General features: G+C 51.5%; 1 protein-coding gene across 1 annotated transcript in view; it reads left to right on the plus strand.

Moving 5' to 3' along the window:
- Nucleotides 1–224: 224 nt before the first annotated feature.
- The window catches only part of RAB6B (RAB6B, member RAS oncogene family), a 66755-nt gene continuing 41522 nt past the window's right edge, over nucleotides 225–25457 (plus strand). The window contains exon 1 of the mRNA XM_012766837.3: nucleotides 225–533. Coding sequence (XP_012622291.1) covers nucleotides 464–533 — 70 coding nt within the window. The 5' untranslated portion in view covers nucleotides 225–463. The remainder of the gene's footprint in view (nucleotides 534–25457) is intronic.

Genomic DNA, 25457 nt, shown 5'->3' on the forward strand with positions numbered 1-25457 from the left:
CGCCCCCCAGCCCCGCAGCACCGCGGGCCCCGCATGACATCAGAGGCTGGGGAGCGCGCAGAGCGCAGGCGCCGGCGGAGGACGGAGGCGGGAGGGGGCCGACTGGCGCGGCTCTGGAGAGCGCTCCTCCGCCCCGCGCGCGGTCCCTGCGCCCCGCTCCGCCAGCGCCTCGCTGCCAGCGCCGCGCCTCGGGCGTCCAGAGCGCGCCCCTCGCTCCGCAGCCGGCGCCGCCCGCTGCAGCCCAGCCCCAGCCTTCCTCCGCCTCCTCCTCCTCCTCCGCTGCTGCTGGACACGCAGCCGCAGGCCGGGGCCGGGACGCAGCTGGGGAGTCAGGGACGCGCGCAGCCAGCCCTTCCCCCTCCGGCTCCCGCACCGCCGGCCGCCTCCCCTCGCCCTCCTCCTCTCCCTCCCTGCTCCTTCGCTTCTTCCTCCTCCTTCTCTCCCGGCCCCGGCTGCCAGCATCATGTCCGCAGGGGGAGATTTTGGGAATCCACTGAGAAAATTCAAGTTGGTGTTCCTGGGGGAGCAGAGCGGTAAGTACCTGGCTTTTTCTCTTGGCTTGGCGCCGAGTCAGCCCCCGCCGCCCAATCGCCCACCCCATTGGGACCCCCGGCCCCGGCTCGGAAAGGCCCCTCCGTGCCCGTGTGGAGGAGAGGGATGGGGATGAGGAGGGCGGGGCCGGCTCGGGCGGGGCCGGGCTGGGGAGGGGCCAAGGGTAAGGACGGTGGAGGCGCTGGCGCCAGGAGTGGGGATGAGGGTGGGATCTGGGTGGGGGGCAGCGGTGCGGGTGCAGGTGCGGCGCGGCAGGGAGGCCGGAGGGCGGCGGCTCGCTCCGCGGGCCGGCTGAGGCGTGAAGGCGCCGGGCTCGCTGGCTAGCTCGCACTGCGGCACCGGCTGCGGGCGACCGCGCAGGTGGCTGGGTGCAGGCGGGGGTGGGGGAACGACGGGCGCCCCTCTTGGAAGAACGAGGTGGGATTGGGGTCTGGCCTCCCCCCACCCCGCTGCTCTGGAGGGGTTCCCTACGGACACTGCCAAGAACCATGAGAAAGGGCACATCCAGGCCCTGGAACAGACGGCCGCCGGGGGTTAAAGACCGACACCTGTCTCTTTCTCGAAAGAGCAGTGCAGGAAGAGTGGAGCAGGCTGTGGGGAAACAGGACGCCTACCTCCCCTGGCTTACTTCCCACTGGGCGCAGAAGGTTCTAGACCCGCTGTCCTTCGCCAGAGCACGTTAGCCTTCTTGGTGTTCAGGGGTCTGGGGAATGGCAGTGAGGAGCATCCTAATTCGAGGCGATTTGGGGGATGGTACAGGGGCACCTTACACCAAGAGGCTGTGAAGCCTGGCTCTGGGCAGAGAAAGGCCCCGGCGACACGCCCTGCCTGGCTTCCCAGCACCCCTCTTGAGAGCATGGGCGGATTCTTCCCACCCCCACCTCCCAGCGCACCGCCCTTCTTGGTGGAGGGCAGGTCACTGTGGCAGCTGGCCAGAGCTAAGGGAGGGGGAGAGGAACAGCTTCTTTGCTGCTCTGAAGCCTCCCCAGGAAAACGTCTCTGACACCCAGATCGAAGAGCTGGGCCCCCTCTGCCACCTGTAGCAAAGAGTGGCTTTCAGAGCATCCCTCCAGAGGCCTCACACAGGGGGCTGCAGGGAGACAAGCTGGGCCCTGGTCAGCTCTGTTCTGGGAGAAGGCATCCCTGGGGGGCAGGACCCCCAGCTCTGGCTCTGCAGGCCAGTCCTGTTCACCTGGGGTGGTGCCTGTCTGACAAGGAGGGTCTAGAGAAAGGCAACTGTGGGGGAACCTGGTAGGCCAGGAATAGTGCTACCGTGATGCGTGTACACGAGGGCTATGGCGGTCATGTGGCCGGCTCTTGTTTGCTCGTGCTCATCACCTGCGATGGATAGAGGGTGGTGGCCAGGCCCAAACATGGGGATGGGTTTGGGGGCATGCTGAGCATTTCAGAACAAGATCGACTCAGCCAGCCAGCCTGTATTCTAGACTCCGATTTTCTGTTATTATTACATCCCCATTTTACAAATGTAATAAGCTGACTCTTCTCTGTGTCTGGAAGGGATTTTGGTGGTCTTCACAACCCAGTGCTGATCTTACCTGGCCTGGAGCCCTAGGAGAGAACCTATAGGGATCAGGCAGTCTGGGAGTTGAATTATTAGCTCTGTTGCCTTCAGCAAAATTGGAGGCCTCTTTGTGACTCACTTTCTGTCACTGAAAAACGGTTGCTTAAAGACAGTTCTCTTATTCCTTCATGTTTCCCTAGTGTCTCTCAAAGTGCCTGGACCCCCATAGCTTCTCAACAAACATTTGTTTATTCCAGATCTGAAGAAGCTACAGAAAGGGCCAGGGATTTGATAAGGAAAATATCTCTAGTGAGTTTGAGTGAAAACTCTGGGCTCCCTCAGAATCCCTGATGAACTGAGGTCCCTGCTGAGCCCTGCAAACCCCCTTTGCTCCTAAAATCACAGAAGCAAGAGCTGAAGCCTAAGAAATGACCCCCACCTACCTTCCATTGGGATGGGAAATCTGAGCCCCAGGCAAAGGGGAGGCCTTGCCCAGAGTCCCCTTCCAGGGCTGCAGTCCACACCTCCTGTTCCCAGTCCACTGTTTTTCACTAGCATGTCATTGGGAAACAAGATGACCTTGAATTGAGGAAGCCAAGAATTGGGGAGCCTCCCTGAGAGGGGGTGATGGTTGCCACTGTCTGGCCAGGCTTATGGCTGGGTCTGGTGACCTGGTAAGGTAGGAATGCTAGGCTAGTTGGTCAGGGGCAGGGTTGTGGGCCCTTGGAAATTAGAGAGGCACTGCCATCAGTGAGACTGGCTCCTGGCCACCCTGGTCCCTACTGGCAGGGAGCGCTAAGGCCCTGAAAAACCTCTTTCCATTTTGTGGTATGGCTATTGGGTTGTTTACCTTAGGATTTACGAAGTTTATGAGGTCCTAGAGTTAGATAGGAGGCCTGTGCATCTCTAAGCCTGGTGGGATGGGGAATTGCCACCAGAGCCACTTCTTCTACCTTGCCTGCACGCAGTTTTGCATCTGGTGGTACCAGCCTCCGCTGCAGCCTGTGTGGTAGAGGGAGCACCCTGAGGCCTGACCCTCACTCCCACCTTGGCTCTCTCTTCCTGTATGACCTCAGAGGTCCATTACCTTTCATACATGGGGGCTTGGGCCACCTGAGCTTGGCAGAGCCTTCTGGAGCAGCATAGGCTTGTCTGTATGAGCTGAGAGGGGTTAGGAGAAGGAGTGTAGGGATGTGGCTTTCTCTTGTTTGCGTGTCTGGCATAGTGATGGCATCTCTTTGGGTCAGTGGGCAAGGGCAGCTGGATTCCAAAGAAGAGTGGCATGCATGGAGCAGGGTGAAGAGCACATCCTGGGACAGGTAATCCCAGGTGGGCATCAGGCCTTCAAAGATACCAGGTAACTGATTTGAATGGGAAGCCCTTGAGGAGGCACTCTAGAGAGAATACCTCCTGCTGATGGGAGACCACCCCCTCCTGGAAGCAGAATGACTACTGTCCCTGTGGAATATAGGCTGGCCAACAGTATCAGCCTGGCATGGTGCAATTATGGGGAGGGTGCTGTGGACCCAGAGTGAGGGATTTCCTTGTGGCAGGGAGGCTGTGTAACCCTGCTAGTGCCAGATGGCTCTCTCAGCCTACCGGGCATGCCCTTGTGTGAATTGGGGAACATGTGGGTGTCATACACCAGTCCCAACTGGGACCTTTGATGACATCCAGAGAAGATAGGCAGGAGCAGGTGTCTGAGGAAGGAGAATGGGCCTGCAGGACACATGTCTTCCTCCCAAGCTCTAATGGCATCCTGTGGGCTTTGAGGCTTCACTCAGCACATCTCAGTATGTGTGGTGGGAAGGGAGGGTCAGGGATGTGTCTGCTACACTCTGGCTTTTTCTGATCTCCCCTTCTCTGAGACTCCTCCAGTAGATACAGGAAGATTGATTGGACACAAAGAAAGGTCTGTTTTCATTGGTTGAGGCCAGCAGGCCAACTTTCTCCCTCTGACCAACCACCTCCCTGCCCTACCCCTAGCAATTGTGCTGCAGGAGGTGCTGTCCACATTGAACATGATCCGAATAGCATCCCCCAGAGCTAGCTGTGCAATGCAGTGACCCTGCGGGCAGCTGCCCTTTGGTTGTTTAGTTATTTGTTCATTCATCCCTTCCTACCCCCCTTTTTCTCCCTCCCTTCCTCCCTCCATCATCTGTTTATTTATTCATTTACTTTTTTAGTATATCCCTGCCCTCATGGATCCTATAGTCCACTGGGAGCACAGACATTTGTGGATATAATTACAGTAAAGGCCTATGAGAGCCATGACAAGGGAGGAACAACAGCTGTCAGAGCCTTTCTCAGGGGCATCTAACCTGCCTTTGGGGGCTGGTGTTAGAGGTGGCTTCTTAGGTTGCAGAGGAGATGCCTCTATGGGCAACAGGCAACAACTAATCTTTGGGCTGCGTGCAGGGAGTAGGTCCTGGAAGGAGCCCACCGTCTCCAGAGAACCTAGTCTGTTCTTCTTCCCTGCTGTGTGGGAAGTGTGTGGGGTGGAGCTGCAGGAGGACAAGGGTGACTCTCAGTGTCTGGTTTGCTGGTGCTGAGTAGGGGCTGTCCCTGCACTTTCATCCCATTCCTCTCCAGTTAAGGGATAAGGAGTGTTCAGTAGCCCCCACTGCCTGGAAAACTTTTTCCTCTGCCCACAGCCTGGCCCAGTCTGCCCCCTGCACTCCCACTGGCCACAGCACCCAGCACCTGTCCTCCTACAAGGAGCCCTTTGCTGGCCTGGTGGTTATGCCTGCAGCCCCTCCTCGAAGCTTCCTCCTCCCCACCAACTCCCAGACCCCCTTGCTCTTCAGTGCCCAGCTCCACAGAAGCCCACCTGGCCTGGCACCCTGGCATAGCTTTGTTTCTTTCTGAGCATTTCTTAAACACAATCACATGCTGCCCCATGACCTCTTTTCTGTTGTCTCTGTTAACTAAGGATTTTTAAATGTTCATTAACTTTTTTAGATACAAAAACTGTAACTGAATTTTAAGTACCTTCAGAGGACTATGTCTTAGTCACCATTTTACCCCTCCCCACCTACATGTGCTTATTAAATATCTTGATTTGAAAATGGTGAGATTATCTTGGCTGTGTGAGATTTGCTGTTGGCCCATAGGTAGCTTAAAAGTGAAGGGCGTCGAAGTGGCTTTGAAAAAGGCTTTCCTTGTCCTGACACCTGCTGTTTAATTAAGGCAGATTTTTGCCAGCAACACCTAAGAAGCAGAGGATTGGATCATTTAGCCTGGGTCATGCTGGACTTGCAGTTCATCTCAAAGAACCAGAAGTTCTTGGGTTACCCCCACAATCCCTGAAGAAATACAGGAAAGTAGCCAGGCCACCAGAGGTAGGAAGGGGTGCACCAGACCCAAGGTGCTTTGTGCCTCAGTGTCTTGTTCTTGTTTTCTCTCTTCCCAATTCTTCTCCCTTCCTCAGCAGCTGGCATGAGAGGGGATGAGAGGGGCCCTTCGTGGATGTTGGGTATAGACCCAGAACCTTTGCTTTTCTGTTTAAAGGTGAGTGTTAGTGAGAGAGAGTCAGATAGACTCCAAGATGAGAATTAACCTGCACTTGGTATAAGAGGAAAGTGGCATTTTCAGTTCTGATGGTAGATAACAAGAGAACTTGCTAGCAGAGAAAAAAGAAACTGTTGGAATATGTTCTGGCTGTGCAGATGCAATAGTAATTACCATCTTTTGCATGATCTGATTATTATTATCATTTGCAGCCCCCAAATTATAATTAATCACATTAAAATAGAACAAAATAACCTCATTGTCCGTTTGTTCCTCACTATATCCCTAAAATGAGGCCATGAATATTTATTCTTGTAGGTGTTGCCCCGGACATTGCAGACTTGCCCGGGGCAGGCCCGAGGGTGGCACCATCTGTGTCCCATGCAGACTGCAGAGTCTCCCTGTCCTTCTCACCCCTGTTTAATGAATGAACCATTGAATGTGCAGGGCTGTCTGGTCTCGGTGTAAATAATTGAGGGAAGTTGCTGGGCAGAACCATGGAGAAAGGTGAGAGAAGGTTAGGTAAAACAGCAAAACTCATAAACATCAGGGGTGGACTACTGGGCAGACTGCTGTCTGTCATCCTTTTCCATCTCTCACCGTGGAGAAGAGAAGCTGGGGGAAGCTCTGGTGGAGGTTGCCAGGGAGAAATACCAGACACGCCCTGAGACGGGCAGCTTTTGTTAGGGCCAAAAAGACAGGCTGGGGGTGGGGGAATGGGGCTCCAGGCAGGACCTGGGGACTTGAAGCCCCAGGGGACTCGGGATGGCAGGCTAGTCTTTGTTTCCTGGAACAAGGGGAGAAAAAGATGAAGGTTCACAACTCCTAAGGAGGCTCTTTACTATCTATGTATTTGGGTTTAAGATTTCAAATTTTTTTTTCATCATTCACATAATTTTTGCCCTAAACTAAAATCTTTTTAAAAAATAAATCTTGACTGCTGTGAATACTTTATCATTTTAGTAGAAACGATAGATTTATTTTTAGTAGAAAAACTTATTTATTCTGATCTCTTGGTAACCAGGCCAGTGGGAGCCCAGGTGACTGGACCACGTGTTCTGGGCTATGTTCTACCTGTCCCCAGGGGCTGACATATCCTAGGGACAGGCCCACGTCCTGGAGGAAGCAGATCATACCTTGCCCCTGAGGGCAGAATAGAGCCTTTAAAGCCAAGGTTAGGAAATGTATAAAAAGAACAGCTGCCTATGTCCTTCCTTCAGTTAACCTCAGATGGCATTTATTGAATACCTCCCACGCCTGAGGCTTCACATGGGTGGGCGGGTGCTTTGTGTCCTCCCAGCCCCACTGTGATGGCTGCAGGATCATCTCCGTGTTCCTGGCCACCAGGCAGAGGCTTGGAGAGCTGGCCTTGCCCAACCACTCGCTGTTAGTGTGGCAGAGTTAGAATTCAGAACCAGGTCGCTGTGAGGGACAAAACGAACTGCTGGGCTTCCTGCCTCAAAGGAAGGCCCAGGACTGGGGAGGAGGGGACAGAAGAACACTGAGGTCTGACAGACATGAGGTCTGCCCTAGACGACCCTCAGGGAATGTTTGTGCCAAGCTCTTGCTGGAGAGGATCTCGCAGATCCCTGCATGGTTCTGTGCTGGCGAGGGGTGTCGGGACCCTGCAGGGAGGAGGGCACTAGGTGCTTTGGGAGGAAGCAGGGACTCTGTGGGGAGTCCAGTGGGTTGGCCTTGAACAGCGCGCTCCCGTGTTCTTACATGGAACAAACTGCATATTGGGGTGGTTTGAAGGAAGTTGAAGGGAGTTGTATGGTGGCAGCTGAATCCTGTCCAAGTCAGCCCCCAGCCCACTGCCATGGAGGAGCGAGCACCGTCACCCAGGTTCTAGCTGAGAACTCATGACTGCCGAGGGGAGAACCAGTCAAGCTAAATGGCTGGTTCCCACCTGGAGGTTGGGGAGGGGGGTAACCCTTCTGGCCACATCCCCGCTCTAGGCCTGGAGATATCAGGCCCTGGAGACCCTGATTCTGCCACCAGCTGGCTGTATGCCAGACAAGCCCAGCCATCTCTGGCTTTCTCCATGTGTCTCCTTAAGGCTGCTGGACTTGGTGACCCCCTGGGCCAACAGAGTTCTAACTCTGATTGTATAATTCAGTTCCAGTTGCAAGTATGATGCCAAGCCAGTACCACTCCCAGCCTGGAGACAAGCAGGCTGCTGGCCAGAGGGGCTGCGGGGAAAGGGTGTGGGGTCAGGGGCTCTGCTGTTTCCTTCAGAGCTCCTGGGGTCCCACGTGCAGGGTCCTTTCTAGCCTGCTACCTCCTCTCCTGGGAGGCATTCCTGGCCCCACTGTGGTCCTGCCTGCTGTGCCCCCAGGACACTCTGGCTCTCCTGTCCTGAGGTTGTGCTTGGCTCTGGTTGCCAGGCAACAGGGAAGGGGCTTTCCTGCACTTCCTGCTGCTGGGAGGTGTTTCTTCCACACAGAGACAACCTGTGATGAGAACAGCAGGGCAGGTGACACCTCCCAGGCGCTCTAGCCCAAAGTACTTCCTTCTGCAGCCAGGTAGGCCAGGTAAGCAGGGAGAGCAGGGCAAGGGCTGGGGCGGAGAGGGGTATGCGGTGTCCCCAGCAGACTAAGCAGGGCTTAGAGACCTGGCCCCAGCTCCTACTCCCACCCTGTCATCACATCGGTCCTCCTGCATCCTGGGCTTCCATCTCAGCCCACCCCCTGTTCCCTGGATGGTATTAGGGTACAGTGAGACCACCTGTGCTCATTTTCCAGTAAGGTGATCATTACCTTGTTAGAGTTCCACAACGATCAAACACATCAGTACATGGCACATGATAGAAGCTCAAGTGATAGGTAATTTTGTTAGTGAAATAGTGACAGTAACCCGCTCCCCTTCCCTCCTTGTAGATGATGAGGGAAAGAGAAGTCAGGTGCAAGGTTTTGGGAATCATTGATTTCTGTATAGTGAGCTGCAGGGTTCACATCCTCACGATCCAACAGAAAGAGCTGTTTATCCCATTTTGTAGATAAAGAAAGTGTGAGCTTTCAGAGGTGAAGGCTTGGACACAGATGGCAGGACCCACAAGCAGTCACTGCTGAGCTGGGCAGAGTGCCCAGGTCTCTGGCTCCCTGGCTGGCATTATCCCCCACTGCCCATGCCTGCTCAGAGGCAGGCTGGCAGGAAGAGGGACAGACTCACTCTGCCTACCCCTCCAGGGCTGCCGAAACTGCTCATAGGAAGAGCACCTCATCTTCACAGCTCTGTTACTTCCCCGAAGGAACACAGCCCAGATGGACTGCAGGGGCAGGGGTTTTATGTGTTGTGATTGTATGCCTTCAGGCATGTTCAGAGCAGTACTTGGCCCAAGGTAAGCAGGCAACAAATCTGAGCCGGTGTTAATGTGAATATTATGTACACAAGCAAGACTGTGGGCAGGGTCTGCTTGGGGGAGTCAGGGAAGGCTTCCCAGAGGATGTTTTGCACAGTGAATAGGAATTTACTAGCAGACAAGGGGAGGGGCCCGGGGCAGAGGGCCCAGCTGTGTCCAGGCAGTGAAGGGCTTGGGGCTTCCAGGGAATCAGGTATGGTTCAAGGTGGCTGGATCCTTGCACAGGTGAGGAGAGTGTGGGGGAAGAGGTTGAGCCTGGAAAAGTCAGTAGGGTCAGGCCCTCGAGGGGGGTGGTTGTGACCCAGAGGGGCATGCTCGTGGATTAGAAGGTGAAGGCAGAGTGTGGTCTGATTGGAGGCAGGAGATCCAGGTGGCTGAACTAGGTCAGGCCAGGAACATTCAGAGGCTGGAATGTATCGAGAGGGCGTGTAAGCGTAAGCTTCCTTTTGGCGCTGAAGCTGGGTTCCACTGGAGATGTATATTTTCTTGATTCTTTACCTGTAGACGAGGCCTCAGGAATAATGAAGTATTGTAGGGGAGGAACTTTTGTCCTCTGCAAGGCCAAACTGTACTCAGATGTACCAAAATCACCTACCTTAAGCTCTTCTGTCCATCCTAACTCTCCAGTGTCCTGGGTCCCCTGACTTCTGTGATCCTCCAAGGGTGTTCTGCAGGACTGCTGGCAGCCCTTCCAGACTCTCCGCCTCTGCCACCTGCTCAGGCAGGATGTGGCATATAAAGAAAAGCTGATCATTGGCTGTGTGAGCCTCCCCAGTCCTCTATCATTGCCTGTGTGAGCCCCCCCACCCCTGTCCTCTGTCATTGGCTCTATGAGCCCTCCCCTCCCCCCTTCTCTGTTACTGGCTGTGTGGGCCCCCCTGGCCCTCTTGTGTGGCCTCCTATCACTCCCTCCCTCACTGGACTCCTCTTCCAGTGGACACTCCCTTCCTTTGCTTGCTTGGGTGGCTTCCCTTACTCTTCTCTGCTGACTTTCATCTCCCCAGCAAGCTCCGGAGGCCCTGAGGAGAGCAGCATTGTGTAGGGGAGTGGTCACTTCCAAGCCTCAGAGACGGAAACCCAATCCAGGGAGACAGAGTGGAGGCACGACTGCCATTTTGATCCCACCCCTAACCCAGGGAGGGCAGCCTGTCCAGGTTAGTTGGTGCAGGCCTTTGCCCATGGGTCAGCTCACAAGCTGCTCTCAAGGTCTGAACCCACACCCTCCCAAGGCCTGGTGACCTTGGCTCCCTGCTCTCCCTGTCTTCTGCACAGGCAGTGCCGTTTGGAGGCTACTGAGCACCAGCTGGGTATTCCTTTGCCAGTGTAGCTGGTGGGTGGAGATAACCCTAGTTAACATCAAGAGTGACTGTGGTATCTTTCAGTTACCACCTTGGCCCCTTTGAGCAATGCCAGATTAATTGTCTGTTAGGAGAAAGTGCATGAGGTGAGCTGCCCTCTCAGCTCTCGGCAGAGGTATCTTCCTGCCTGGAGTTGCTGGCCCAGAGAAAAAATCCGGCCGGGAAGTAGGCCCTGAGCTGCTTGGTCCAGCTTTGACCCGTTCCAGTGCCCTCTGTTTTCCCCATTGCCCCCAACCCTGGTTCAGGATTGGAGAGCTGCACTGTGGCCTGCACACCAGAGACAGCCCTGGAGTTAAGGACAACCCTGCCCTTTGGGGGCAGTTGTGCTGATTCTGAGAGAGGAAGAAAAAATGTTCTGTCCTGACCCTGTCGATGAGTGGAGAGTGATCACCGCATGGAGGGAACAGAGTGAGGGAGGCATTTAGAACATATGTTTCTTGTTTATTTCCACTGCCCAAAGAGGGGCAGGGCTAGGAAGGACCAACAGGGGAAACAAGAGGTGTGGGGGGAAGAGAGACCCCAAAAGTGCTGAGACAGAGGAGGGAGATGCACACAGATGCTCTGCCTCCCACCACACAGACAGACCTGGGCACGCCACTGTCACAGGGCTTGTGGCCTCATACAAGGGCCTTGGGAGCCAGGGGGGCCTGAGCACTAGGAGGGGTGCTGTCCAGCCTAGGGTTCTGACCAAATCAAATTAAAGGCTGCAGCTTCCCATGGAGCTAGGCACAGATGATATGACCAATTCCGTATTTGTGTGGAGGGCGGGGTGAGCAGAGCAGGAAGAGTGAGAGAAGGGCTCTTACCTTGCCTAGGGAGTTGAAGGAGTGTGTTCTTCAGCTCACTGCCTGGGGCTGCCAGCGCTGGTTTTGAAGAGCAGACCGAGTTTGTCTCTCCCTCCCCATAGAGCTGCTGGCTCTACCCCACTGTGACCCTGCAGTTCCCAGACTGTCTCTGCTGTGCAGAGAGTCGGGAGATATTTGGGCCAGACTGTCTATGCTGTGCAGAGTCGGGAGATATTTGGGGCCAGGAGATCTTTGTTTTCTTCTGCTCTTCTCTCAGTAGAGAGCACACCTTCAAGAAGTGTTTCTTTTTAGGGAGAAACCACTCCCAAATTATTTTTAGGATATTAACAGATCCTTGTAACACCAGGATCTGGAAACTCCTGATTCTGATTCATTAAGTACCCTCTTCCCTCCCCAGCATTCAGCCCAAACACTGCAGGCTGCTACCCAGATTAGCATGTGAACTGGAGGCCTGAAAAGATGCCCAGCCAGCCCACGGACCCTGGTTCCCTCCCACCTGCATTGGAAGAGGGCAGAACCCAGATTCTGGGCCAGAAGACCTCAGCTTCTCTCTTGCTTTGGTCATGTAGCCAAAGGGCCACTCTTAGCTGGAGCTGTGGTCTGGACAGCAGTGCCTGCTCGTCCCTCCACCTCAGCCTGGTGGGGGGGGGCAGGGTGTGATGTGGGAGAACTGGATGGGGCAGCGGCAAATTCTCATGAAGTAGACATGGCAGGGTCAGCCCCTGCCCACCTATAGCCTCTGCCCAGGCCAGTAGGGAAAGGCCCAGTCTTAAGACAGGGACCTGGGAGGTTTTGTTCCAGGTGATCAGTTCTCCACTCTAGGAGGGAAGGCAGAGGATGAGTGAGGAGTAATGGTGGCATCTCTTAGGAAAGAAACTGTGGCTGTGAGATAGTGTGGCAGATATAGCCTAAGGTGACCCCAGGTGAGTCACACCCTTGCTTAGGTCCCTACCGTGAGTGCAGATGGAGCTTGGGACTTGCTTCTAGCCAATATAGTATGGCAAAGGTGACGGGGTGCTACTCCTTCACTTAGGTTACGTTGTGTGGCAGTCACTCCCGTGATCGTGTTTCTTTAGGAGACTCCTCTTGCTGGCCTTGAAGTAGGTTGCCATGCTGGGAGAGGGCCACGGCAAGGGACTGTGGGTGGCCTCTAGGAAATCAGAGCAGTCCCTGGCAGGCAGACCGCAAGAAAATGGGACCTCAGTCCTGCAGCTATTAAATATTAAGGGACCAAATTCTGTCAGCAACCACATAACCTCGGAAGAGGACCCTGAGTTCCAGAAAGAATTGGAGCCCAGCTGATATCTTGATGACAGCCTTCCGAGCCCCTGAGCAGGGGACCCAGTGCAGTTGTTCTCATCCTCCTGACCCACGGAAACTGTGAGATGATAAATGTGTGTTGTGTTAAGCCACTAAATTGGTAGTATTGTTAAACAAATACAGATGGGGTGAAGATTTTAGAGGGAGGAGGCACCTTAGAGATGCCCCCATTTTGCAGACAAGGAGTTGGAGTTTCCAGGAGGGGCTGTGACCTGCCCCAGGCTAAGTGGCTGGCCAGGTCCAACCTGAGAAGTCCCCACTGGGGGTCAGGCCCTGGTTCTTACCTGCTATTGTTCTTCCTTTCTTTTCTTTCTTCGTGTGGCCCTGAACAAACCCTCCTGCAAAAATCCTTCTAGGCCTCAGATTTTTCCTCTGTCACATGCAGGTCTGGACCATTAGGCCCTTCTTGCCATGACTTGGTGTTCTGCGGCCACTCTTATCCGTGATCCTTATAGAAGCCAGGGTTCTGGGCCTTAGTGTGGTTTACTCACTGCTGCTCCTTGGCACTTCCCGTGTTGCATATTTCCATTGGGGCTTCATGAGGCAGGGGTCTGTCGGTATTCTTGTGGGCTCAGATCAGTGGCAGGAGTTAAGAAGAGCAGCCTCTGAGATCGAGCTCTTGGCTATGCACTGAAAGAGATAGCATCTGGCCATGACCTTGGTGCTATGTGATCCTGGGAATTTGGCCCCTCTTCTCTGCTCTCATATTCCTCCTGACAAGATCAGCTCCAGAGTCCTCTATAGCTCACACCATCTGGGGTGCTGCTTTTGAGAAGGGCTCCTTAGGGACCTAGAGCTTGCAGCATAGGGACAGGGTAAGCCTGGCCACCATCTCCTTGTCCTCGTGCCATGGCATCCAATACCAGGGGACAGACCTGGACATTGAGCCAGTTCCCCTTGCTCCCTCCCCTGGCCTGGCCCTTTGGCCTTTCCAATACCTGACCAGCAGTTGTCTTTGATCCACAGGGGCTGGACATGCAGTGTTCCTTCCTGCCTTCCAGGTGGTCCTGTACCCACTCCCAGTCCCAGGGTTCTTGGGATCTAGAGTGCATTTTCCACCCCCACAGTCAATGGTCCTCATCTCTGAACCTCACTGGAAAGGCTGTCCCTCTTCCCAAATGAATCCTGAGCAGGTGACATTGAATCTTTCCAGAGGGCAGGAGGAGGGTTCTTTCTGTTGACTAAATAGTTAGGTCTGGAAGTTCACTATCCTTGTGCTCCTCTTACTAGCTGGCTCTAGAGGGTCGGGGGCTGGGCATGGGCCCCTCTCCTCCTTGGCAAAGCAGCAAGGTGAGCAGCAGTGAGCAGGCTGCGTGAGGTTGTATGCAAGGACAGGAAGAGAAGCTGTGGCCTGCAGAAGTGCTGGGACTGCTTCCTATGCTAATGGAGACCATAGGGCCTCCAGGTTCGCCAGCCAGCACCACCACCGCCCAGCCCAGGGCTTCCTCTGAGAAGCGGGTGGGTGGGCAACTATGATGATGCCCTGCCTATACAGCCTGTAGTCTGGAGGCTTCCTTCTACCTGCTGAGCATGTGTAGTCTCATGGCCAGGCCACGGCTGTGCCCCGTGGATGGAGGTTGTGAGTCCATGGGTCTTTTCTTGGCGCAGGCCCACTGACTGCTCTGACTGACCTCAGCTGACAACCTGGGAGATGCAAGCTGTGCTGTCAACACTGTGCACTCCCATTCTCACTACCCCAGCCCTCTGTCCCTATTACTGAGGCTTTTAACATCAACACCACCAGCACTTAGCCTTGGGAAGAAAGGGGTGAGCATGTACATTACTTTGCCAAAGTCTGCATTGGTTGGATGGGCCAAGACTTCCTATCAGTTAAATAAGCTACTGAATTGCATTAACACCAGCCTTGTGGAAAGGTCAGCTAGTAGTGAGAATTTGGCTTCCTCCTTCTCTACAACATACATATACTCACTATGAATTAATTCTTCACAGTGCCTGTGCAACTGCTCACACACATGGGTGTGATTGGCAGAGTTGGGCCTGAGCCCCAAACCAGTTGAAGTGGGGGTACCTTCTGCCCATCCAGTCTAGCTCGCCAGGGAAGCTGTGGCAGAGGGTCACTGTGTGTGCTGTAGACAGGACGTGGGCTCCTGTTCTCTGAGCTGTGGGAACAGGATGGCTAGCACTCAAAGCTAGCTGGTGCTGGTGCTGTTCTTGGGTCCTGGAGGAACAACCCTACACCTTTTTGAAGGTGCCAAGAATGTTTGGGAAGACCCAGTGAGGCAGAGACAATTCAACTGTGGGTGGGCTGACCATGGTTGAGAGGAGCTCTGCAGCCCACATGCGCTGTGGGGTCAGAGCTCAGGTGGTTTTCAAGAAACCCTGAAGAAGGTATTGTTGACGATGAGTCCTCACAGCTAAGACACTGGGGTAACTGAAGAGTTCATCATTCCTTTGTGTAGATCCACATTTCTACTTGGTAGCATTTCACTTACTCCTGAAGGATTTTAACATTTCTTATTGGGAGGCCCTGCTGCTGCTGAATTCTGTCAGCTTTTGTATGTTTGAAAAAGTCTTTATTTCACCTTTCTTTTTGAAAGATCTTTGTGCCTGGATATAGAATTCTGGGTTAGCAGTCTTTCTCTGAAGTAGGTTAGAGAAGCAAAAAGGAAAAAAGAAAGAAATTTTAAGAAACAAAATTTAAAAATGAGTATAAAAAAGACGAAAAAGAATTCTAGGTTAACAGGTTTTTTCTTTTAGTGCCTTACAGATATTGCTCCATTGTCTTCTCGTGTACATTGTTCCTCAGGAGAAATCTGCTGTCCTCTTTATCTTTATTTCTCTCTACATAGTGTATCTTTTTTCTCTGACTACTTCTGTGATTTTATCACTGGCTCTATGCAATTTGATTATGATGTGCTTTCATGTAGTTTCCTTTACGTTTCCTGTGATTGGGGTTCATTGAATTTTTTGTGGATCTGTGGGTTTATAATTTTCTTCAAATTTCGAGTATTTTCAGCCATTATTTCTTCAAATATTTTTTCTGTCATTGCCTCCCCCTTCATCTTTCAAAGACTCCAATTACACATTTTAGGCCACTTGACTTTATCCTACAGGTCACTGGTGTTCCAATTATTTATTTATTTTTCACTGTCTTTCATTTTAGATTGTTTTTATCACTGTCTTCACATTCATTGATCTATTTTTTTTCTGCAACGTCTAGTCTGTCTAATCATCTCAGACATTGTAGTTGTCACTTGTGGAAGTTTGATTTGTTTCTTTTTTTTTTTTTTTTTTTTTTTTTTGAGACAGAGTCTCACTTTGTTGTCCAGGCTAGAGTGAGTGCCGTGGCGTCAGCCTAGCTCACAGCAACCTCAAACTCCTGGGCTCGAGCGATCCTTCTGCCTCAGCCTCCCGAGTAGCTGGGACTACAGGCATGAGCCACCATGCCCGGCTAATTATTTTTTTTTATATATATATATCAGTTGGCCAATTAATTTCTTTCTATTTATAGTAGAGACGGGGTCTCGCTCTTGCTCAGGCTGGTTTTGAACTCCTGACCTTGAGCAATCCGCCCGCCTCGGCCTCCCAAGAGCTAGGATTACAGGCGTGAGCCACCGCGCCCGGCCTGATTTGTTTCTTTTAAAAATATATTCCACATCTCTATTTAACTTCTTGAACATACGGAATAGAGTTACAACTTTTTCTTAGTGTCTTTATCTGCTAATTCTCACATCTTTGTCTGTTGGAGTTGGTTTCCATTGATTGTTTTATGGATTTATTTTCTTGCTTTTTTGCACACCAGATAATTTTTTTTATTGGATGCCATTGTGATTTCTGCCATGTTGTATGCAGATAGTTTTTGTATTCCTGTAAATATTCTATTTATTTATATTAAATATTTGTGAGCTGGGACCAGAGCAGTGCTCAGTGTATGGCTATCATTGCCCACCGTGAGGCACAGCCCTCTGAGCTCTCTCCCCAGTGTCCCATGAGTGATGAGGGTCTCCACTGTGGCTGGTGGAAACAGGCGCTGTCTCCAGCCCTGTGTGGATACCAAGCAAAGTGTGGTCTTTCCCCAGCTGCAGGTCGTTTCCTCATACACATTTGTTGATCACTGCTCGGCTGAAGATTTGAGAAAGACCCTTTGCAGATCTCCACATTTCTCTCTGTGTGCATCTCCCTCCTCTCTGGTGTTCTGTTGTGTGAACTCCAGCTGCTTTGTTTTCTCTGGACTCTCAGCTCCATCTTCTCAGCCTGGGAAGTCCACTAGGTTCTACCTGGGTCTGCATTTCCTGTGCTGTGGCCTGAAATTTTCTCAAGGAAGTAATCTGTGGAGTCGCCTCATTAGTTTCATGTCTCAGGGGTCATCACTGCCTGATGTCCAGGGTCTTGAAAATTGTCATTTCATGTATTTTGTCTGTTTTTTTGGTTGTTTCAGGTGAGAGGGTAAATCTGGTCCCTGTTACTGCCTCTTGACCAGAAGCTAAAGTCTTGAGACCTTGATCTTTCACATATTCATTTGTTTGCAGGGGGACACAGGTCTGAGCCCTGACCGGGAAGGTTGACTTAGACGGGCAGTGCTGTGTGGTCTGGTTATCAGCAATGATTTTCATCAGTGATATCCATCCGGCTGATTATATGAATGTGGAAACTTGCTCTTTAAGTGGCAACACAATTTCTGCATTCCAGACTCTTTTTGAGAACCTTCTGCTGCTTAACTCATAAAAAAAGCTCAGTATTGGGCGGGGGGTGGGAGGGGGAGGGGTGGGGGAGGGAGGGAAGGTGGGGTGGTGGCAGGGGGTGGGAGGAGGGGGCGGGTGGGAGGGGCGGTGGTAATAAAAAAGAAAAAAAAATAAAAAATAAAAAAAAAAAAAAAAAGCTCAGTATTAAATAAATATATATACTATTAAGTGAAGTTTCCCAAGAATGGAAAAACAAGCACCACATATACTCACCAGCAAATTGGTATTAACTGAACAGCACCTAAGTGCTCACATAGGTACTACAGTAATAGGGTATTGGGCAGGTGGGAGGGGGGAGGGGGCGGGTATATACATACATAATGAGTGAGATGTGCACCATCTGGGGGATGGTCATGATGGAGACTCAGACTTGTGGAGGGAGGGGGGAAATGGGCATTTATTGAAACCTTAAAATCTGTACCCCCATAATATGCCGAAATAAAAAAAAAATAAATATATAAATAATTTTTTTAAAAGCTCATTGTTAACAATTGGTATGCTTTTATCTCATGAACACTGTGAATCTTACAATTTGGTCATGCTTCCTTTTTTTTCCTTTGGCTTCCAGGGAGCTTAGGAAATTTCTTAATCTGACTTCAATAACTGGGAAAGATGTTTTGAGATATATTTCTATAAATAAACTTTCTGCTCCAGCTTTCTCTTTTTAGCTTACCTAACCTTTGCCTTATATCTCTCTCAGAATTTGTAGTTGCAAACAAAGGAGATCTAGTCTCACTATTCAACTGATTTGAGCAGACAGTGACTGTATTAGAAGAATGATTAAGTAGTTTACAGAGTTCCTGGGAGGGTCAGAGACCAGGCAGTGAGAGTCTTACAGGACTGGTCTAGGGGAAACACAGTTCCATGCTGGTTACTCACAGGCAATAATGCTGAATCCCACCTCATGGCTTCCCCTGAATGCAGAATCCAGAGGGAATTCTCCATCTCACCAGATTTGTATCATGTGAATCTGGTGGAGTCTTGTTTGAGCATCTGATGGGAGAACCTAAGTCATGTGCTTACAAGATAGCTGTAAGGGAGGCTCCTACATGGAGAAGGATGGTTTTGGACCTCCCCAAATGTAGTAGGGGTATTCAAAGGAATTGGGAGGCTATTCAACATTTTTATTGATATATAGCTACTTATGTTCTGATATTTTAAACAATTATATTTTCAAATCTTATTTTCATGAGTCATCAGTAATCCTTTTTGGGAAAAATAGAGATGGTTTACTCAGGCAATTAAATGAGAAGAACTCTTTGTACAAAGCAGTCACATGCCAAATATAATAGCACAGCCTCTCCCTCCATGCCAGTGCACCCAGTTCTTCTCTGACTTTGAAGCTGGGTTTGACTCTTGACTCCAGCGCTTCTTAGGATCAGGGAGTGGGATGCTCCCTGTGGGCAGTATTCCCAAAGCCATTAGTCCTCACAGCAGATTTGGCTGTATTAGGTGGGGAAGGATTGTCCCCAGTGCCCTTGAGGGTCTGCTTTGGCTGGGGAGTAGAGGAAAATTCAAATCAGGTGTGTACTCTCTTGGAAGTTCCTTGTGTGGGTTGGGCAGGGGTGGTTTACAGTGTCCTGAGAGCTCATGGGGCTCTGTAGGAGGGAAGGGCTGAGGCCAAGACTGGAGCATAGGCTGGGTCTTTGGAAATTTCAGGTGTAGGGTGTATTATTATTAACTAGAGTCACCATGCTATGCAGTAGGTCCCCAGAGCTTACTCATAACTACAAGTTTATATCCTTTGATGAACATTTTTTCCATTTCCCCTGCCTCTGACCCTGGTAATTACCTTTTACTCTGTTTCTATGAATTCCACTTTTTAAATTTCCACTATAATTAAGATCATATAGTATTTGTCTTTCTGTGTCTGGCAGAGTAGATCCTACATTAAATATTCTCATCACACACACATGCACACACGAAGGTAACTAACTATGTGAGGTGATGAATATGTTAATCAGCTTGATTGAGGTAATCATTTCACAGTGTATATACTGTCATGCATTACATAGCAGTGTTTTTGTCAATAAGGGACCACAGATATGAAGGTGGTCCCATAAAATTATAATGGAGCTGAAAAATTCCTGTCACCTAGTATTTACTATGCTAGACTTTTTATCATTGTTTTAGAGTGTACTCCTTCCACGTATTCAGAACAAGTTAACTGTAAAACAGCCTGATCCAGGTCCTTCAGGAGGTATTCCAGAAGAAGGCACTGTTCTCATAGGAGATGACAGGAGACTCCTGTGTGTGTTACTGCCCTTGAAGGCCTTCCAGGGGGACAAGATGTGGAGGCAGAAGACAGTGATATTGATGATCCTGACCCTGTGTAGACCTAGCCTAGTGTGTGTGCTTGTGCCTTAGTTTTTAATAAACAAGCTTAAAAAGTAAAAAAAAAAAAAAAAATTTAAAAGAAAAAAGCTCACTCTAGCCCGGGCAATAAAGTGAGACTCTGTCTCAAAAAAAAAAAAAAAAAAAACCAACAAAAAAAGCGTATAGAATAAGGGTATAAGCCAAGCATGGTAGCATGCACTTGTAGCCTATAGTAGCTACAGGAGGCTGAGATAGAAGGATCACTTGAGCCCAGTGTTTGGGGCTGAAGTGAGCTGTGAATCGAGTCACTGCACTCCAGCTTGGGTGACAGAGTAAGGAGACTCTGTCTCAAAAAACAATAAAATAAAAATAAGTGAATAAGGATATGAAGAAAGGAATTTTTTTTTGAGACAGTCTCATTCTGTTGCCCGAGCTAGAGTGCTAGGTATCAGCCTAGCTCACAGCAACCTCACAAATGACTAGACTCAAGCAATCCTCCTGCCTCAGCCTCCCAAATAGCTAGGATTACAGGCATGTACCACTATGTCTGGCTAATTTTTTCTAGGTATATTTTTAGTTGTCCAGTTAATTTCTTTCTATTGTTTTTAGTAGATACGGGGTCTCCCTCTTGCTCAGGCTGGTCTTGAACTCCTGAGTTCAAACCATCCGCCTGCCTTGGCCTCCCAGAGTGCTAGTATTACAGACGTGAGCCACTGTGCCTGGCTGAAAGAAAATATTTTTGGTACAGCTGTATAATGTTTGTGTTTTAAGCTAAGTGTTATTACAAGAGGGTCAAAAATTAAAACAAATTAAAAAGTTCATAAAGTAAAAAACTTTTAGTAAGCTAAGGTTAATTTATTATTGAAGAAAGAAAAAATATTTTAAAATGAATTTAGTGTAGCCCAAGTATATGATGTTTATAAAGTCTGCAGTAGTGTGCACTCATGGGCTCTCCCAGAGCAACTTCTAGTCCTGCAAGCTCCGTTTATTTTCTGTGTTTTATACCATATTTTTATAGTACCTTATCTATGTTTGGATATGTTTAGGTACACAAATGTTTAACATTGTGTTATAGCTGCCTACAGTATTTACTGCAGAAACATGCTGTGCAGGTTTGTAGCCTGGGAGCAAGTAGGCTGTGCCGTGCAGCCTAGGTATGTGGTAGTCTGTACCGTCATACACTCTGTGATGTTCTAATGACATCATAGAGTCATTTGCCTTGCCTTTCTCAGAACTTATCCTAGTTGTTAAACAGCATGTGACTGTATATGTACAGTCGACTTTTGAACAACATGGGTTGAACTACATGCGTCCACCTATGAGTGGATTTTTTTCCATAGAAGTTACACCAAGTGTGCCTGCCTGTCCTGTCTCCCCTTCCAGCTCCTTTACCTCTTCTGCCTCTGCCACCTCTGAGACAGCAAGACCAACCCCTCCTCTTCCTCCTCAGACATGAAGATGATGAGGATGAAGACCCTCATGATTATCCACTTGCACTTAATGAACAGTGAATATATTTTCTCTTCGTTATGATTTTCTTAATAATATTTTCTTTTCTCTAGTTTATTTTATCATACAAATATAGTCTATAATGTATGTAACATACAGAATATGTGTTAATCAAGAGTCTTATCAATAAGACTCTTATCAATAAGAGTTATCAATAAGTCTTCTGGTCAGCAGTAGGTTAACAGTAGGCTATTAGTTAAGTTTTGGGGGACTCAAAATTTGCACACAGATTTTCAACTGCTTGGGATGTCAGTGCCCTTACCCCCTGTATTGTTCAAGCGTCAAATATATACATATATCAAAACATCACGTTGCATACCTTGAATATAAGCCGTTTTTGTTTGTCAGTTATACCTTAGTGAACCTGGTGGGGCAGGGGGAGCTAAAAAAGAGAAAGGAAGCCAGAGAGGAAAGCAAAGATGAGGGCACCTTGCACACGGCGGGAGAGCTGGCGTGCCCGCCCTCCGTGGCGGCCAGAGGCATGGTTGCACACCTGAGGATGGGGCTTCTCCCAGCTAAGCCCTGCTGGCAGCCTGTTTCCCTGGAACTTGCTTCCTTGTGCTGAAGGTGGAGCCTCTAGGAAAAGAAGCAGGAAGAGGGCCAAGGTGCTGGTATAGGAGGGGAAACTGAGCCTGAACCTTCCAGTCCCCAGCAGGGCCACCATGTGGAGCCCAGCAGGCCATCATGTCCCTGGCAACCCCAGGCCTGCCTTGGAGGTATTCAGCAGGAACTCCTGGGGGACCAGCCCTCCTGGGAACACCCTGTGGCCTCTTGGATACTGGGAACACTGCCCGTCTGCAGTGTTAGGTTTCCTGGTCACAAGGGACTTTACCTTATTTTACCTTTCCTCTGTAGACTGTTACACTGATGGGATCGTTTAGGACATACTCTTCCTGCTCCTTCTTGCTCTGAAGGGCAGGCTTCCTGGGATCCCTGGGCTTGGATGGAGGACAGGGAAATAGGATGCCAAGTGGGAAAGTGAGGTGGTCAAGCATGGGTCAGGAGAAAAGGCCTGGGTCAGACCAACCGGCACCCTGTCCTGCTGTCTATCTCCTCCCTCCTCTGCCTTCCAGCCCTTCCTCCCCTCTGCCCTCCCCGTTCCCTCTTCCCTGGGTGAGGCCCAGACGGCTGAGCATCCTCTGGCAGAGGGAATTAGCACACTTAATTAAAGTGTCCAATGAAGAGCTTTGCATATTTCTTAATTACCGTCTGAGTCTTCTGGGGGATGGTTTGAAATGGGATTTTTCACGTGTTTCCGCATTTAGCCTACAGTGGGCCAGCCAGCCCCTCAGGGCTCAGGTGGAGCTGCCGAAGCTGTGTGCCCTGGTCTGGGCCACTTTTCAGAGCACACAGTGGTGGGGTGGGGTGCTGGGAGTGGGGAACCCGGCCCCCAGGTTTATCAGCCTTTCCAGAAAGACGGGGCTGGAATTTCTGTTTTATAAAAACAGGGCGAAAGGAAATAAGACTCGGACAGATGTTGCTGGTGTCTCTGCCTGTTACTGTTGTCACCACAGGGTCTGGGGGCCATGCACCCCACAGTTAGGCCGGTAAGGGGGGACTTGGAGAGCCGAGGCTGCAAGGATGGTGGAGGCTTCCTGAGGCCCCATACAGCAGGGATGCTGGGCCAGGGTGGCCTGGCCGCCTTCCCGGGACAAAGGCCGAGCCCCTCTGCAGGCCCTTCCCACATTCACTCAGCAGTGCCCATTTCTGTTCTGGAAGCTGAGCTGATGGGATGGCTGAGTCAGCAGGCCCATCCTAGGACTAGGTTGCTGGCCTGCGCTGTGAGGAAGCATATTTGCCTCGTCAGCCCCGAGGACCTCCTCCTGACAGCCACAGACATGCTCTGAGATGGGCCTGGCTGATGGGGCTATGGGCCCGGGATGCAGAGACCCTTTCCCTGGCGTGAGGATGGCTCTCCTGCAGGCAAAGGCACGGGAGAGGTGGGCAGCTGCCAGGGTGGCCTAGGAATGTTAATGAGTTATGCCAGGCCCCAGGCCCAGCTCTGAGGACACCAGGAGGACCAGGCAGGATCCCACTGCTTGTCCTGGAGCTGTGAGGAGCTGGTGTGGGTGGCAAACGTGGACGTGCGGCCAGGAGCAGATTGTGGCTAAGGTTCTGGCTGGGCTCGGCGAGAGGCTGGCCGGTGGGTGGTGCACCTTCTGCCAGGTCTTGGCAATGGCTCCGTGGAGTCTCCAGCCGATTTCTGTGCTTTGCCTCATGTTCTGCCCTGTTTCTGGCCCTCATAGCAGTCTCTCTACACACCCACATGCGCTGTGGATTTGACGGGGAGGAGAGCTGGCCTTCATGCAAGGTGGTGGCGTCAGAGCAGGAGTTTGGGGACTCACAGTCCACGCAGCCTTCAGCCTGTGACCTGGGCACAAGCCAAGCCCAGGAGTCCTCATGGGCACTGACCCCAAGGTTCCGGGTGGGTCTGGCTTCACGTGGCAGCTGTGGGGAAATGTGGGTATGTGATTGTGAGCAGAGGGCACCTCGCCCCACGTCCCCGTGGCTCTGTCCAGCCCATCCCCAGGACTGCCTTCCCTCTGCTCCTCCATCCCCACCAGTCAAGACCCAGCCCAAACGCCACCTCCTCTGGGGGTTACTGTGCTTCCCCCAGCAGAAAGGGGCCTTTCCTTTCTGTGGGCCTCTGAGGAGCCCTCCCGCCGTGTTCCTGGCATTTTAGGTGTTTCCATCTCAGTCCAGCTGCGCCGCTGGACGTGGGCTGCTCGAGGGCAGATGTGCCTCTGCTTTGCCACCACGGATCCTGCACCCGGCTCAGGTCTGGCACAGAGTAAGCCCCAGTGGGCGCCTGCTCACCAGATAGAGAAGCCGCATTGTCCTCTGCAGCTGTGTAGAAGCCACCAGAATGTACAGAACTCTGTTTACCTGGGGCCCCCCGCTGAGATGGGGCCAGTAGGGGGCTGATAGCGGCTGGCGAAGGGCCAGCACTCAGTGCATCCTGCATTGGTGGGATTCTCGGGGCGTGTGGGGAGAGCTCCTCTGGATGGATAGTGCGTAAGACCCCTGGGCCAGCAGCTCTCACGCGGGCAAGACAATAACTGTTCCTAGGTGATGCCAATAATGACAGACAACCTTAGATCCCTAGCTCATGGGATTGATTATTATTAATTGTTTTTCCCAAATACAGTGCTGGTGTTTGTGCTTTGGGCTGACAATTAAAAAGAAGGCTTTTATGGGTGCCCTGAATCTAAGGTGATTGCTTGGTATTTGTTCCTCGTCCAATCTGCTTGGGCTTGGGGAATGGCTCCATCATCTGCTGGTCACAAAGCCAGGTGACAGGGAGGTGTCCTGGGCTCTCCTCTGAGTCTGACTATTCGCTGGGTCCTGTCTCCTCCTCTGCTCTCTGTTTCTCCCCAGCCCCGCTGCCTCTGCTTTGACTGAGCTCCTCCATCTCTGGCCAGACTCCTGCCTCCCATCTGGCCTCAGTAGGCCATTCTCCCAAGCAGCGTAAGTTTTCTTCCTAAAGCACAGGTCTGCTGTTCTGATTACCTAGTACTGTGTAGCAAACCACCCCGAAACTTAGTGGCTCAAGACAGTGTGAATATTTACGTTGCTGACAAATTTGTAATTTGAGCAGGGCTGTGCAGGGAAAGCCTGTCTTTGTTCCATGCAGCATTGAAGGTGGCTCGTGGGCTGTGGGCTGGAGTCATCTGAAGGCTCGCTCGCTCACTCACAGGGCTGCCGGGTGATGCCAGCTGTTGGCTGGGGGCCTGCGTTCCTTGCCACGTGGGCATCTCCGCATGGTCTCCCTCACGCAGGCTACCTTGGGCTTCCTCACAGCATGGTAGCTGGGTCGAAGGCCTCACTTCTGAGGTGTGTGAGCGTGAGTGCACTCCGGCAGAAGCTGTTCTGTTCTTGCCAGCTTGGCCTTGGAAGTCACACGGTGCCATTTCTGCCCTAGATTCACCCAGGTTCACCCCGTGATGGAGTGTCAGGGTTGCATTATAAGAAGAGCATGTGGGATAGGGAATATTTTATGCAGCCACATGGGAACTACGAACTGCCACATGTGTTCATACCACCACTCTGCGTAAGGCCCTTATGAAGCCCCCACTACCCTTGGGTGGGAATCCATGCTCCTTCTGGCACCTGCCCCACCACCGTGCAAAGCCGTGCACCCCCTCTCCCTTCACAGCTGGCTCCAGAGACCTGACAGCCACATGGAGCGTCCTTGAACATTGTTTGCCACTCACCCCTCTCCTCCCATGCTGTGTCTGGCTCCATTTTCCCTGAGAAGGATCAGACTGGGGGGCCTCCAAGTGTGTGCCCTGTGGCAACCTGGCCTCTTGCTTCTTTTCCTTCTCATGAGCGTTTTATCTCCTTGCCTCTGTACGTTTGCACACATTGCTCCCTCTGCCTGCAATGCCCCCTCTGCCCACCCACACCCTTCCACACGCAACCCTGCCTCCTTGCAGCCGCCCTACCTGCCCAGCCACCTGCAGCCCTGTCTTTGGGGTCCACTGCCTGTCACAGGGCAAC

Source organism: Microcebus murinus, chromosome 1 (genome assembly GCF_040939455.1).
Source record: "Microcebus murinus isolate Inina chromosome 1, M.murinus_Inina_mat1.0, whole genome shotgun sequence".
In the NCBI taxonomy this organism is placed as follows: Eukaryota; Metazoa; Chordata; class Mammalia; order Primates; family Cheirogaleidae; genus Microcebus; species Microcebus murinus.